The following is a 17,296-nucleotide window of genomic DNA, read 5'->3' as shown; positions in this document are numbered from 1 at the left end:
CAAATATATTTTGAAGGAGGGGGAGGAGCAAGATGGTGGAGGAGTAGGAGACCTGAATTTCATCTGGTCCCAGGAATTCAGCTAGATAGGGATCAAACCATTCTGAACATCTACGAACTCAACAGGAGATCTAAGAAAAGAATAGCAGCAACTCTCTGAACAGAAAAGCGACCACTTTCTCGAAGGTAGCACATGTGGAGAAGTGAATCTGAGGTGATATTTGTCATGATAGATGGCGGGGGAGGGGGCCTCTGTCAGCCACTTCTGACAAGTGATAGAGAGAGGAGCACAAAATTGGAACTTTTAGAAGTCTGAGAATGGCAGAACTCCAGCACTAGGAGAATACTCCAGAAGGAATTCATGGCTTTTTCTTTTTTTTAATTTTCTTTTTTCCCTTTTTCAACCAACATCTTATCAATCCCTTTTTTAAAATCGTTTTTATTTTTCATTTTTAGAGTCATATTCTATCCCTTATGAGTAGTTAACCTATAAGTAGTTAACCATATATATATATATATATATATATATATATATATATATATATATATATTGTTCTCTCTTTAAAATTTTGGGATACAGTTTCTTCTAACAGACCAAAATATACCTTAAATCTCTAGTGTATGGCTTTGTTCTAGACTCCTGCCTGATCACATTCTCTCCCCCCCACTTTTTTTAATCCTCTTCTTTCTTTTTTCAACCAACTTCTTATCAATTCCTTTTATAAAATCTTTTATAATTTTCATCTTTACAGTCATATTCCATCCCTTCATCATATTAACCCTTATTTTTGTACATATATGAGCTTTTCTTTCTTTAAAATTTTGGGAGGCACTTTCTTCTAACAGACCAAAATATGCCCAAATCTACTGTGTGGCACTGATCTACGCACCAGCCTGATCATATTTGATCATGCTCTGTTTTTGTTTCTTTGTTGCTATCTTTTCTTTTTCTTTTTTTCTTTTTTCTTTCTTTCCCTTTCTTTTCCCCTAGTTTCAGGTCTTTTCTGATTTGTTTAGTGTATATTTTTCTGGGGTCATTGTTACCTGGCTAGCATTTTGTTCTCTCATTCATCTATTCTCCCCTGGATAAAATGACAAGATGGGAAAAATCACCTCAAAAAAAAGAACAAGAGGGCGCCTGGGTGGCTCAGTTGGTTAAGCGACTGACTTCGGCTCAGGTCATGATCCTGGAGTCCCTGGATTGAGTCCCGCATCGGGCTCCCTGCTCGGCAGGGAGTCTGCTTCTCCCTCTGACCCTCCCCCCTCTCATGTGCTTGCTCTTTCTCATTCTCTCTCTCTCAAATAAATAAATAAAAAATCTTTAAAAAAAAAAAAAAAAGAACAAGAGGCAGTACTGACTGCCAGGGACCTAATCAATACAGACATTGGTAACATGTCGGAACTAGAGTTCAGAATGATGATTTTAAAGATACTAGTTGGGCTTGAGAAAAGCATGGAATATATTAGAGAAATCCTTTCTGGAGAAATAAAAGAACTAAAATCTAAACAAGTTGAAATCAAAAAGGTTATTAATGAGGTGCATTAAAAAATGGAGGCTCTAACTGCTAGGATAAATGAGACAGAAGAAAGAATCAGTGATATAGAAGACCAAATGATGGAAAATAAAGACGCTGAGAAAAAGAGAGATAAATACTGGATCACGAGGGCAGAATTCGAGAGATAAGTGATACCATAAGATGAAACAATATTAGAATAATTGGGATCACAGAAGAAGAAGAAGAAAGAGAGAGAGAGACAGAAGGTATATTGGGCAATTTATAGCAGAGAACTTCCTTAATTTGGGAAGGAAACAGGCATCAAAATCCAGGACGCACAGAGAACCCCCCTCAAAACCAATAAAAATAGATCAACACCTCGACATCTAATAGTAAAACTTACGAGTCTCAGAGACAAAGAGAAAATCCTGAAAGCAGCTCAGGATAAGAGATCTGTAGCCTACAATGGTAGAAACATTAGATTGGCAATAGACCTATCCACAGAGACATGGCAGGCCAGAAAGGACTGGCATGATATATTAGGAGCACTAAATGAGAAAAATATGCAGCCAAGAATACTATATCCAGCTAGGCTGTCTTTGAAAATAGAAGGAGAGATAAAAAGCTTCCAGGACAAACAAAAACTAAAGGAATTTGCAAACACGTAACCAGCCCTACAAGAAATATTAAAAGGGGTCCTCTAAGCAAAGAGAGAGCCTAAAAACAACATAGACTAGAAAGGAACAGACACAATATATAGTAACAGTCACCTTACAGGCAATACAATGACACTAAATTCATATCTTTCAGTAGTTACCCTGAATGTAAATGGGCTAAATGCCCCAATCAAAAGACACAGGCTATCAGATTGGATAAAAAAACAAGACCCATCGATATGCTGTCTGCAAGAGACTCATTTTAGACCCAGAGACACCCCCAGATTGAAAGTGAGGGGGTGGAAAACCATTTACCATGCTAATGGACACCAAAAGAAAGCTGGGTGGCAATACTTATATCAGTCAAACTAGATTTTAAACCAAAGACTGTAATAAAAGATGAGGAAGGACACTACATCATACTTAAAGGGTCTATCCAACAAGAAGATCTAACAATTGTAAATATCTATGCCCCTAATGTGGGAGCAGCCAATTATATAAGCCACTTAATAACAAAAGCAAAGAAACACATCAAGAACAATACAGTAATAGTGGGGAATTTTAACCCCCCCCCCTCACTGAAATGGACAGATCCTCTAAGCAAAAGATTAACAAGGAAATAAAGACTTTAAATGACACACTGGACCAAATGGACTTCACAGATTTATTCAGAACATTCCATCCGAAAGCAACAGAATACACATTCTCCAGAATAGATCAAATTCTAGGTCACAAATCAGGTCTCAACTGGTACCAAAAGATTGGGATCATTCCCTGCATATTTTCACACCACAATGCTTTGAAACTAGAACTCAATCGCAAGAAAAAAGTTGGAAAGAACTCAAACACATGGAAGCTAAAGAGCATCCTACTAAAGAACGAATGGGTGAACCAGGAAATTAAAGAAGAATTTTAAAAAATCATGGAAACCAATGAAAATGAAAACACAACAGTTCCAAATCTTTGGGATGGAGCAAAGGCAGTCCTAAGAGGAAAATATATAGCAATACAAGCCTTTTTGAAGAAACAAGAAAGGTCTCAAATACACAACCTAACCCTACACCTAAAGGAGCTAGAGAAAAAACAGCAAATAAAGCCTAAACCCAGCAGGAGAACAGAAATAATAAAGATCAGAGCAGAAATCAATGAAATAGAAACCAAAAGAACAGTAGAACACATCAACGAAACTAGGAGCTGCTTCTTTGAAAGAATTAACAAGATGGATAAACCCCTGGCCAGACTTATGAAAAAGAAAAGAGAAAGGACCCAAATAAATAAAATCATGAATGAAAGAGGAGAGATCACAACCACACCAAAGAAATACAAACAATTATAAGAACATATTATGAGCAACTATATGCCAGCAAATTAGATAATCAGGAAGAAATGGATGCATTCCTAGAGATGTATCAACTACCAAAATTGAACCAGGAAGAAATAGAAAACCTGAACAGACCTATAACCACTAAGGAAATTGAAGCAGTAATAAAAAAAAAATCTCCCAACAAACAAAAGCCCAGAGCCAGATGGCTTCCCAGGGGAATTCTACCAAACATTTAAAGAAGAATTAATACCTATTCTTCTGAAACTGTCCCAAAAAATAGAAATGGAAGGAAAACTTCCAAACTCGTTTTATGAGGCCACCATTACCTTGATCCCAAAACCAAAGACCTCATCAAAAAGGAGAATTACAGACCAATATCCTTGATGAACATGGATGCAAAAATCTCACCAAAATACTAGCCAGTAGGATCCAACAGTACATTAAAAGGATCATGCACCATGACCAAGTGGGATTTATTTATAGTGTCCTTCCTCATCTCTTATTATACTCTTTGGTTTAAAATCTAATTTGTCTGATGCTAAGGATTGCCACCCCAGCTTTCTTTTGGTGTCCATTAGCATGGTAAATGGTTTTCCACCCCCTCACTTTCAATCTGGGGGTGTCTCTGGGTCTAAAATGAGTCTCTTGCAGACAGCATATCGATGGGTCTTGTTTTTTTATCCAATCTGATAGCCTGTGTCTTTTGATTGGGGCATTTAGCCCATTTACATTCAGGGTAACTACTGAAAGATATGAATTTAGTGTCATTGTATTGCCTGTAAGGTGACTGTTACTATATATTGTGTCTGTTCCTTTCTAGTCTATGTTGTTTTTAGGCTCTCTCTTTGCTTAGAGGACCCCTTTTAATATTTCTTGTAGGGCTGGTTACGTGTTTGCAAATTCCTTTAGTTTTTGTTTGTCCTGGAAGCTTTTTATCTCTCCTTCTATTTTCAAAGACAGCCTAGCTGGATATAGTATTCTTGGCTGCATATTTTTCTCATTTAGTGCTCCTAATATATCATGCCAGTCCTTTCTGGCCTGCCATGTCTCTGTGGATAGGTCTATTGCCAATCTAATGTTTCTACCATTGTAGGCTACAGATCTCTTATCCTGAGCTGCTTTCAGGATTTTCTCTTTGTCTCTGAGACTCGTAAGTTTTACTATTAGATGTCGAGGTGTTGATCTATTTTTATTGGTTTTGAGGGGGGTTCTCTGTGCGTCCTGGATTTTGATGCCTGTTTCCTTCCCAAATTAAGGAAGTTCTCTGCTATAAATTGCCCAATATACCTTCTGTCTCTCTCTCTCTTTCTTCTTCTTTTGTGATCCCAATTATACTAATATTGTTTCATCTTATGGTATCACTTCTCTCTCGAATTCTGCCCTCGTGATCCAGTATTTATCTCTCTTTTTCTCAGCGTCTTTATTTTCCATCATTTGGTCTTCTATATCACTGATTCTTTCTTCTGTCTCATTTATCCTAGCAGTTTGTGCACCCATTTTTTGTTGCACCTCATTAGTAGCCTTTTTGATTTTGACTTGTTTAGATTTTAGTTCTTTTATTTCTCCAGAAAGTGTTTCTCTAATAAATTCCATGTTTTTTTCAAGCCCAGCTCGTATCTTTAAAATCATCATTCTGAACTCTAGGTCCGACATTGTACTAATATCCATATTGAGTAGGTCCCTGGCAGTCGGTACTACCTCTTGTTCTTTTTTTTGAGGTGATTTTTTCCATCTTGTCATTTTGTCCAGAGGAGAATAGATGAATGAGAGAACAAAATGCTAACAGGGTAACAAAATCCCCAGAAAATATACTCTAAACAAATCAGAAAAGTCCTGAAACCAGGGAAAAGAAAGGGAAAGAAAAAGAAAAAGAAAAGAAAAAGAAAAAGATAAAAACAGAACCAAAAAAATACTGAATATGATCAAATATGATCAGGCTGGTACATAGATCAGTGCCACACTCTAGATTTTGGGAGTATTTTGGTCTGTTAGAAGAACGTGCCTACCAAAGTTTTAAAGAAAGAAAAAGTTATATATGTACAAAAATAAGGGTTGATACGATGAAAGGATGGAATATGACTGTAATGTAGAAAATTATAAAAAAATTTATAAAAGGAATTGATAAGATAAGAAGCTGGTTGAAAAAAGAAAGAAGAAGATTTAAAAAAAAGAAAAAAAAAAGGGAGAGAATGTGATCAGGCAGGAGACTAGAACACAGTCATACACTAGAGATATAGAGTATATTTTGATCCATTAGAAGAAACTGTATCTCAAAATTTTAAAGAGAGAACAACATATATATATATATATGCCAAAAATAAGGGTAACTACTATGAAGGGATAGAATATGACTCTAAAAATAAAAAATAAAAATGTTTTTTAAAAAAGTGATTGGTAAGATGTTGGTTGAAAAAGTGAAAAAGAAATTTAAAAAAAAGAAAAAAAGAAAAAAAAAGAGAGTTAAAAAAAATTAATTTTGAAAGACTAAAGAATCATGGTAAAAAAGCCATGGATTCTATTTGCAGTATTCCCCTAGTGCTGGAGTTCTGTAGTTCTCATTGATCGGTAAACTTGGTCTTGGCTGGCTGTTGTTGTTGATCTTCTGGGGGAGGGGCCTGTTGCCATGGTTCCCAAATGTCTTTGCCGGAGGTGGAGGCGGAATTGCCCTGCCCTTGCCGGTCTGGGCTAAGTAATCTGCTCAGGTTTGCTCTCGGGAGCTTTTGTTCCCTGCAACCTCTCCGTCCAGCTTTGGCGGACGAGAGTGAAAATGGCGGCCTCCCAATCTCCATCCCGGAGGAGCTGACAACTCGGGGCCCTGCTCCTCAGTGAGCCCCCAGAGAAAAGCAGTCAATCACTCCCATCTCCCCGGTCTCCAGCCACACTCCGTGCTCACCCGTCCTGTGACTGAGCATTTCTATCTCTGGCACCTGACTCGGTGTGGAGTCTCCAAACCCAGCAGATCCCTGTGGTGCTCTCCCATGCCTCTCCTCCCAGGGGAGGAAGGGGAGTCTCCCCGGATCTGCCGGTTTTTGGGTCCCTGCTAGAGGAGCAGTGGCCTGACTGTGCCACGGATCACAGTTTATGGCAACCCTGAGCTGACAGCCCACCCCTTGGCTCCATCTCTGCAGCTGATGTCCCTGCTCTGATACCTGGGAGCTCTGCTGCACTCAGGCACCCCTGGTCTTTCCATGACCCTGAGGGTCCTGAGACCACACTGTCCCATGAGGGTTCCACCCCCCCGCTTAGCCACCTGAGCGGCGTCCCTCAGCGGAGTGGACTTCTATATGTTCCGATTTTGTCCTCTGTAGCTCTCACTTGCCAGAAGTGGCCAACAGAGACCCCCTCCCCCACTGTCTATCTTCCCAAATATCGGCTCGGATTCACTTCTCCGCACGTCCTACCTTCCAGAAAGTGGTCGCTTTTCTGTTCAGAGAGTTGTTGCTATTCTTTTCTTCGATCTCCTGTTGAGTTCGTAGATGTTCAGAATGGTTTGATCCCTATCCAGCTGAATTCCTGAGAGCAGACGAAATCCAGGTCTCCTACTCCTCCGCCATCTTGCTCCACCCCTCTGCTAATAATTTCTAATAATTGTTTCTATTTCCTTGGTGTTAGTTGTGATCTCTCCCCTTTCATTCATAATTTTATTAATTTGGGTCCTTTCTCTTTTCTTTTGGATAAGTCTGGCTGGTGGTTTATTGATCTTATTAACTCTTTCAAAGAATAAGCTTCTAGTTTCATTGATCTGATCTAGTGTGTTTCTGGTTTCTAATTCATTGATTTCTGCTCTAATTTTAATTATTTCTCTTCTAATGCGTGGCTTAGGCGTCGTTTGTTGCTTTTTCTCTAGTTCTTTAAGGTGTAGAGTTAGTTGGTGAATTCGGGATTTTTCTATTTTTTTGAGTGAGGCTTGGATGGCTATGTATTTCCCCCTTAGGACCGCCTTTGCAGTATCCCATAGGTTTTGGACTGATGTGTTTTCCTTCTTATTGGTTTCCATGAATTGTTTAAGTTCTTCTTTGATTTCCTGGTTGACCCAAATATTCTTGAGCAGAGCAGTCTTTAGCTTCCAAGTGTTTGAAGGTGTTCCAAATTTTTTCTTGTGATTAAGTTCCAGTTTTAAAGCATTATGGTCTGAGAATATGCAAGGAATAATCTCAATCTTTTTGTATTGATTGAGACCTAATTTGTGACCAGTATGTGGTCTATTCTGGAGAAAGTTCCATGTGCGCTCGAAAAGAATGAGTATTCTGTTGTTTTAGGGTGGAATGTTCTATATATATATATATCTATGAGGTCCATCTGGTCCAGTGTGTCATTCAAAGCTCTTGTTTCTTTGTTGATTTTCTGCTTAGATGATCTGTCTATTGCTGAGAGTGGAGTATTGAGGGCTCCTACAATTACTGTATTGTTATCAATATGACTCTTTATTTTGGTTAACAGTTGGCTTATGTAGATGGCTGCTCCCATATTGCAGGCGTAGATATTTGCAATTGTTAGATCTTCTTGTTGGACAGACCCTTTAAGAATGATATAGTGTTCTTCTGTGTCTCTAATTAGTCTTTAGCTTAAAATCTAATTTGTCTGATATAAGAATTGCTACTCCAGCCTTCTTTTGAGGTCCGCTGGCATGGAAGATGGATCTCCATCCCTTCATTTTCAGTCTGGATGTATCTTTAGGTTCAAAATGAGTCTCGTGTAGACAACATATGGATGGGTCCTGTCTTTTTATCCAATCCGCAACCCTGTGCCATTTTAGGGGAGCATTTTGGCCGTTCCCACTGAGAGTGATCATTAAAAGATATGATTTATTGTCATCATGTTGCCTGTGAAGACCTTGTTTTCATAGATTGTCCCTGTAAATTTCTGTTGTATATCACTCTTGGGGTCTTTCTCCTTTTATAAAAATCCCCTGAATATTTCTGGCAGGGCCGGCTTAGTGGTCACATATTCTCTCAGTTTCTGCCGGTCTTGGAAGCTCTGCATCTCTCCATCCATTCTAAATGACAGCCTTGCTGGATAAAGTATTCTTGGCTGCATGTTTTTCTCGTTTAGTACCCTGAATATGTCTTGCCAGGACTTTCTGGTTTGCCAGGTGTCTGTAGATAGGTCTGATGTTATTCTGACGTTCCTCCCTCTGTACATAAGGAATCTCTTCCCCCTAACTGCCCTTAAGATGGTTTCCTTGGTTCTAAAATTTGCAAGTTTTACTATTACATGACGGGTGTTGGCCTGTTTTCCTTGATCTTGGGAGGGGTCCTCTCTGCCTCTAGGACATGAATGTTTGTTTCATTCCCCAAATTAGGGAAGTTCTCAGCTATGATTTGCTCAAATATATCTTCTAGTCCTCTCTCTCTCCACCCCCTCAGGGATCCCAATAATTCTAACATTGGAACGTTTCATGGTGTCACTTATTTCTCTGATTCTATTTTCATGGATTCTGAGTTGTTTTTCCCTGGCCACCTCTTTTCCTTTTTTATCTATTAAATAGTCTTCCAGGTCACTAATTTGTTCTTCTGCCTCACTTACCCTAGCTGTTAGATTATCTGGATTAGATTGGATCTCATTGATAGCATTTTTAAGTTCTGCCAATTCAGCTTTCATTTCTGCCCTTAGAGACTCTATGTTGCCTTTAATTGATTTCTCCATTCTAGCTATTGTCTTCACAATTGCTAGCCTGAATTCCATCTCTGAAATCTTGGTTATATCTGAATCCATTTGTAAATCTGTGGCATAAGTCATAGTCTTTGTCTTTCCTGTTTTGTGGGTTCCTCCTCCTAGTCCTTCTGTTGAGGGGTGATTGAGGGAATGTACAGAGCCCAAATTATTGACCACAACCCAAGCAAGATGCACCTGTTTATAGGGACCTTAGGGTTGCTGGCCTCTTGTTTACCCAGCCTGCCTTCTGGGGAAGGGGCCTGCCACACTTTCACTCAGACAACCCTAAGGTCCCTGGTGGGGATAGGCTCAGTGAAAACCGTTTTTTGGGGGCTTTTGTTCTCTGGGGCCTTTCCCTGGTAGCTTTCTGCATCTCTTCCTAGAGTCAGAGCAGAAGAGACCATTTCCAACCCTCTGCCTCAGAGCAGAGAGCTTGCAGTCTGCTCTTCAGTGAGCTCTCCAGGCCACACTATCTCTGTTTCTGTCTGTGGTGCTATAAACTGCAGTGTCCTGGGTTGTGCGCCCCTCAGCAGGGCTCCCAGTCCTTGCCTCCAGGTTGGGGCATGTCTCTGCCCTTTGTGCTTCTAAAACCACCAGCCACCCCCAGTTTGCACATGCAGTCCTGCTCTGGATTTCCATCTGGGGGTCTGCCTTAAAATCTTTTCCCTGTTGCTACCGGTCTGTGAGTCTGTGCCCAGATCCCGACAGCTCAGCTCCCTCCCCCTTCCGTTTATCCTCCGATATCTGCCCACGGAATCATGGCTCCCCAATTCGTACCTTGAAACCCACCACCTGTGATATTCTGTTTGTAGAGATCCAGATATATCTTCTTACATCTCAGGCTGATTTTGTGCATGTTCAGAGTGGTCTGGTAGATATCCAGCTCAATTCCATGCACCGGTTTGAATAGGGTCCCCTACTCCTCTGTCATCTTTTTTTATCATCCAAGGTTTTGTTTTAAGAAACTAGAGTTGCCATTTACTGAGATGATTGTAGGACGGATAAGTTTTGGAAAAGTATCTGAAGTACATTTTGGATATGATAAGTATGAGAATTCTATCAAACACTTGATTATCAAATAAGCAGTCAGATAAATGAATATGGTGTTCATTGGAGAGGAATAAAGTAGAGATATAACTTGGGAGTAATCAATACATGAATGATATTTAAAGCTGCAAGAGGGAATGAAATAGCCAGGTGATTGAAGGTAGCTAGGGAAAAACAAGATTCACGAAAAGATTGGAGAGGTGGGGAAGAATCCAAAAAACAAACAAGATGAAACAAATAAACAAAACTGAGAGAGTAAACACAATGGGAAGAATTAAACCAGAAGTCTGCAGTTTTCCGGAAGCCAAATGAAGAAAGTATTTTTGGAGGAGATACTGATCAGCTACACAAAATACTGCCATTAGGTCAAGAAAAATGAAGACTAAAAAATAACTGGCATTCAGAAACATGAAGATGTTTCTTATCAAAAAACAAATGATAGTCTTCTCAAAAAACATTTTAATGGAGTTTTATAGACACTAAAGACCAACATATGTTTAATGGTCATGAATTAGGTGATAACAGTCATAAATTAAGTGAGGAGTTTTCTTCAGCCTTGTTCAACTACACTGATGTAAGGCAGACAAAATGCAGTTGTTACAAATATATATTTTCAAAGATGCAGGCAGAGAAGAGGCTGTTTGATTCCACTTGCATGAAATGTTGAGAAACTGCAAATTAGGAGACAGAAAGTAGATTGATTGTTGCCTGGAGTGGTAGGTAGGAATAAGGATTAAATGTGAAATGGCATGAGGATCCTATGTAGGATATGAAATGTTCTACAACTGATTTATGGTTGATGGTTGCAATACGGCATACAGTTATTAAAAATTATTGAATTATACACTTGAGTGAGTTTTATGACATATGAATGTACCCATTAAAGTTGTTAAAAATAAATACATATGTAATTAATACATTCATAAAATATGTCATTAGTTGAATTTCCCACCAATAACCACTTGATGTGACTAAGTTTGATTTTACATCAGGCATACTTAACATATAACTTGCAGTTCTTGGGTTGGATGGCTTTATACTCAATTGAAGATTTACAAATAAGTAACTTATTTCTTAATGTGAAAATAACAAGCTAGAAAATTAAAATGCAGCATTCTATTATTCAACATTCTACTCTTCCATTATTCAAGACTTAATTAATCCTAATTGAAAAACAAGTTGATTGAACAGTCTATATTATATTGCATTCTTTAATTTAAATTGTATACCAAAATATTTAAAAAGTAAAATCTAAGCTTTAATGGAAAATTATATCTTACTGTTTTCTGAGATGCAGAGTGTATGACTTTTCATCAATTGTAATGATATAAATCACCTAAAATAAAGCAAATAAATAAAGATGACTCAGTAAATCAGAAATATATAAACTGAAGCAGTACTTTTCTCTCATGTAAACAAAAAGACTCACTTGGGGGGGGGGGTTGGGTTTAAAATAGCAACATAAGAAAATCCTGAACTCCCTCCCATGGATACAACCAATATACAACTACATATGGAGCAGTTTACTCTGAAAAAAACTGGAAAACTGGATGAACAGAGACTCACAGAAAAAGACAAAAAGGACAGCATTGAGAGGGATAGGAGAGGCAGAGATACTATCTTGCCAAAAACAAAACAAAACAAAAACAAAAACAAAAACAAAACAAACAAAAAACACTCCAGCAGGGTGATACATAATTGGGAGGGAAGACAAAAATACAAAGATTTTCCAAAGGAGTCAGAGGTTTGTGCTATGCAATAGACCTCAAATGTTAGGCCCTACAGCAGAAGACATGAACAGACATTTCTGTAAAGAAGATTTCCAAATGGCCAACAGACACATGAAAAAGTGCTCAACATCCGTCGGCATCAAGGAAATCCAAATCAAAACCTCAATCGGATACCACCTCACACCAGTCAGAATGGCTAAAATTAACAAGTCAGGAAATGACAGATGTTGGCAAGGATGCAGAGAAAGGGGAACCCTCTTATACTGTAGGTGGGAATGCAAACTGGGGAAGCCACTCTGGAAAACAGTATGGAGGTTCCTCAAAAAGTTGAAAATAGAGCTACCCTATACCCAGCAAATACTGGGTATTTACCCCAAAGATACAAATGTAGTGACCCAAAGGGGCACATGCACCCCAATGTTTATAGCAGCAATGTCCACAATAGCCAAACTATGGAAAGAGCCTAGATGTCCATCAACAGATAAATGGATAAAGAAGAGATGGTATATATATACAATGGAATATTATGTAGCCATCAAAAAAATGAAATCTTGCCATTTGCAACGACATGGATGGAACTAGAGGGTATTATGCTAAGCGAAATAAGTCAATCAGAGAAAGACAAGTATCATATGATCTCACTGATATGAGGAATTTGAGAAACAAGACAGAGGATCATAGGGGAAGGGAGGGAAAAATGAAACAAGATGAAACCAGAGAGGGAGACGAACCATAAGAGACTCTTAATCTTAGGAAACAAACCGAGGGTTGCTGGAGGGGAGGGGGGGTGGGAGGGATGGGGTGGCTGGGTGACATTGGGGAAGGTAAGTACTATGGTGAGCACTGTGAATTGTGTAAGACTGATGAAACACAGACCTGTACCCCTGAAACAAATAATACATTATATGTTAATAAAAAAATGTTAGACCCTACATAAAAGAGTTGAGGCCCAAAATACCAGGCTTTGAAAACCAATAGAGATTACATCCAGGAAAACCACAGAACTGTCGAGCATGGAGAACCCACTCTTAAAGGGATCACATGCAGAATCACTGACCCTGGGACCCAGAGCAAAAACACCAATTTGAAAATCACCTAGACCATATGTGAAGGAGACCCATTTACTAAACTTAAAGCACCTGACAGAGAAGTAGTAAACTACTGGAACTGTCTCTGGGGACAGAGAAACTAGTGGGTGCCATATGTGCAACATCATCTTACTTTGCTAATGTCAGGGCTGGTGGGCACCATTTTGGAGCTATCTCTCTAATCTGCTAGAGCCTTTGGGCACACCCAACTAAGAACCCTGTCCACACTATGGCAGCACAGCCATACTTTACAGCCAGGCCAGACACCAGCCCCACTCACCCCTGGGCCTCAGTGCAGCTGTGTGATGCACCTGGCTGGCATGGGTGCCAGCTCTGCCAACCCCTGTGCTGCAGATGGGTGTGCACATCTTCTACAGCGATACCCCTTGAGCATGCAACTCTAGTGGTCAGAGAAGACTGTGCTTTTAGGCTTCTTGTGACAACTACAAAAGGCTGATCCTTCAAGATTGGGAGAGGTAGTTGATTTTCCTAATACATAGAAACAAATACAGAAAATCAGGAAGGTGAAGAACCAGGAAAATATGTTCCAAATGAAAGACAAAACATCAGAAAGCCATTAATGAAATGCAGATGAACAATCAACCTGATAAAGAGTTAAAATAGTCAAATAGATGTTCAACAAACTTGGAAGAATAGTGATGAACACTGTGAGATCCTCAACAAGGAGACAGTAAATATAAGAAGGTTCCAAACAAAAGTTAAGGAGCTAAAGAATACCATAACTGAAATGAAAAACATACTAGAGGGGTTCAATAGCACACTGAATGAAGCCAAAGACTGGATCATTGAGCTGGAAAACAAAGCAACAGAACTCACCCAGAGAGATCAGGGGAAAAAAAAAAATTTAAATGAAGATAACTAAGAAACCATTGGTACAACATCAAGTAGAATAATAGATTACAATGATCCCAGAAGGAGCAGAGAGACAGAGAAAGGGCCAGGGGCGCCTGGGTGGCTCAGTCGTTAAGCGTCTGCCTTCGGCTCAGGTCATGATTCCAGGTCCTGGGATTGAGCCCCACATCAGGCTCCCTGCTCAGCGGGAAGCCTGCTTCTCCCTCTCCCACTCCCACTGCTTGTATTCCCTCTCTTGCTGTGTCTCTCTCTGTCAAATAAATAAAAAAAATCTTTAAAAAAAAAGGGTCAGAAAACTTATTTGAAGAATTAGTGATTGAAAATTTCCCTAAAATGAGCAAGGAAATAGATATACAGGTCCAGGAAGCCTAGACAGTCCCAAATAAAATAAACCCAAACAGATCTACACCAAGATATATTACAATTAAACTGGTCAAAGTTAAAGATTATTAAAAGCAGCAAAAGAACACAACTTACTACATGCAAGGAGATCTCATAAATTTTTCAGCAGAAACTATGCAAGCCAGAAGAAATTAACATGACATATTCAAAGTGCTGAATGGAAAAACTTCCACCCAATAATTCTCTACCTGGCAAGGCTATTATTCTGAATTGAATAAGAGATTAAGTTTTCCAGTTAGGCAAAACCTAAAGGAGTTCATCACCACCAAACTGGCCTTAAAAGAAATGTTAAAAGGACTTTTCTAAACTGAAAAGAAATCGCACCAATTAATAACAGGAAAACACAAAATTAAAAAGGCTCACTGGAAAAGGTAAACACATAGTAAAGGTAGTGGGTCAATCATTTATAAAGCCAGTATGATGGTTAAAAGACAAAAACAATAAAATTAGCTAAAACTAAAGAATTAGTTAGAGGGTACATAAAATAAAAGATGCAACATGTGACATAAGAAATAAAACATGAGAGGAGGAGAAAAATGTACAGTTTTGGAATGTTCAAATTTAAGTTGCTGTCAACTCAAAAGTTATATGTAAACCTCACAATAATCACAAATACATACAAAAAATAAATACACAAAAGAAAAATGAGAAAGAAATCTAAACATAGCACTAACAAAAGACATCAAACCACAGGGGAAGAGAGAAAGAGAAGAAAGGAACAGAGAAGAACTACAAAAACAACCAGAAAACAATTAGCAAAATGGCAATAACTACATGCCTATCAATAATTACTTTAAATGTAAATGAACTCTACAATCAAAAGATATAAGATGGCTGAATGGATTAAAAACACAAGACCTATCTGTGTTCTACCCACATGAGATTAATTTCAGAAGAAAGGACACTCACAAGCTGAAATTGAAGGGATGGAAAAAGATATTCTATGAATGGAAACAAACAAAAAGCTGGCATAGCTATATTCATAACCAACAAAATAGACTTTAAAACAAAGACTGTAATAATAGATGAAGATATTACATAATGATAAAGAGGTCAATTTAATAATAAGATATAACATTTATAAATACATATGCACCCAACATAGGAGCACCAAGATACATAAAGCAAATATCAATGTATCTAAACAGAGAAATTAAAAGCTAAATAGGGGCACTTGGGTGGCTCAGTCAGTTGAGCATTGGACTCTTGATTTCAGCTCAGGTCCTGATCTCAGGGTCTTGAGATTGAGCCCTGTGTCAGGCTCCATGTCTGCTTGAGCCTGCTTGAGATTCTCTCTCTCTCTCCCCCTCTCCCCACTCCTGTGCACTCTGTCTCTCTCTCTCTAAAAAAACAAAAAAACAAAAAACAAAAAAAAAACCCAGCTATATAAAATAGTAGGAGATTTAACCCCAACTTATCTCAATGGATAGATCAACCAGATAGAAAATCAATAAGGAAATATCGGTCTTAAAAAACATTAAACCAGATGGACTTAATAGTTTTACAGAGCATTCCATCCAAAAGCAAAAGAATATGCATTCTTCTCAGATGCACATAAAACGTTCTCCAGGACAGATCACATGTTAGACACAAAACAAGACTCAAAAATCAAGAACACTGAAATCATATCAAGTGTCTTCTCCAAACACAATGGTATAAAAGTAGAAATCAATTTCAAGAAGAAAACTAGAAAAAACACAAATAGGTAGAGACTAAAAAACATGCTAGTGAGCACTCAAAGAAATTAAAGAAAAAATATCTAGAGACAAATGAATACAGAAATACAACTTATCAAAATCCTTGGGATGCAGCAAAAGTGGTTCTAAAAGAGATCATAGCAATACAATACCTGTATTGTACCTGTACCTAAAGGAGCTAGAAAACAACCAAATAAGACCCTAGGTCAGTAGAATAAAGAAAATGATAAAGATCAGAGGATAAATAAATGAAAAGAGACAAAAGTTAGAAAAGATCAATGAAACTAAGAGTTGGTTCTTTGAAAAGATAAAACAAAATGACAAACTTTTAGCTAGACTAACAACAACAATAGAAAATCAAAACCAAAACCAAACCAAACCAAACAAACAAAACAAAAGAGAAGACACTGATAAAATCAGAAATGAAAGAGAAGTTAAAACTGACAGCACAGAAATCTAAAAGATCATAAGAGACTATTATGAACAATTACACACCAACAAATTGGACAACCTAGAAGAAATGTATAAGTTCTTGGAAACATACAATTTTCTAAAATTGAATCATAAAGAAACAGAAAATTTTATTACTAGTAAGGAAATTGAATCCGCAATCAAAAACCTCCCAACAAACAAAAGTTCAGAATCATATGCCTGTGAATGCATTCAAAAGAAAAAAAAGACTTAATGTGTATTCTTAAATTAAGAGGAGGAAACACTTCAAATACATTTTGTGAGGCCAGCATTACCATAATACCAAAACCAAACAAGGACACCATGAAAAAATAAAGTTATAGGCCAATATCTTTGGTTAGCATAGATGCAAAAATCCTCAAAAATTATTAGCAAACCAAATTCAACAATACATTGAAATGATCATACACCACAATCAAGTGGGATTTATTCCAGGGATATGAGAATGGTTCAACATTTGCAATCAATCAAGGCAATACACTATATATATCCTTCAATGAAATGAAGGATAAAAATCATATGATCATCTTCATAGATGCAGAAAAAGTATTCAATAAAATTCAACTCCAATTATGATAAAAACTTTCAGAAAATTGTTTATAGAAGAAATGTACCTCACCATAAGAAAGGCCATATGTGTCTAACCCACAGCCAACACCTCAATGGGGAAAACCTGAAAGCTTTTCCTTGAAGTTCAAGAACAAGACAAGGATGCCCACTCTCACCACTTTTATTCTACATAGTATTGGAAGTCCTAGCCACAGCAATAACTCAACAAAAAGAAAAGGCATCCAAAGTGGGAAAGAAGAAATAAAACTATCACCCTTTGCGGATGGCATATCATATATACAAAGACTC

At 38.1% G+C, this 17,296-nt stretch overlaps 1 protein-coding gene across 1 annotated transcript in view; it reads right to left on the bottom strand.

The window, feature by feature from the left end:
- The window catches only part of LOC118554951 (disintegrin and metalloproteinase domain-containing protein 18-like), a 181,030-nt gene that overhangs the window by 150,585 nt on the left and 13,149 nt on the right, over positions 1-17,296 (bottom strand). The window contains exon 3 of the mRNA XM_078068256.1: positions 11,458-11,513. Coding sequence (XP_077924382.1) covers positions 11,458-11,513 — 56 coding nt within the window. The remainder of the gene's footprint in view (positions 1-11,457; positions 11,514-17,296) is intronic.

Source organism: Halichoerus grypus, chromosome 3 (assembly GCF_964656455.1).
Source record: "Halichoerus grypus chromosome 3, mHalGry1.hap1.1, whole genome shotgun sequence".
In the NCBI taxonomy this organism is placed as follows: domain Eukaryota; kingdom Metazoa; phylum Chordata; class Mammalia; order Carnivora; family Phocidae; genus Halichoerus; species Halichoerus grypus.
Note: the sequence above shows the minus strand (reverse complement) of the source record. Positions and strands in the feature narration are given on the sequence as shown.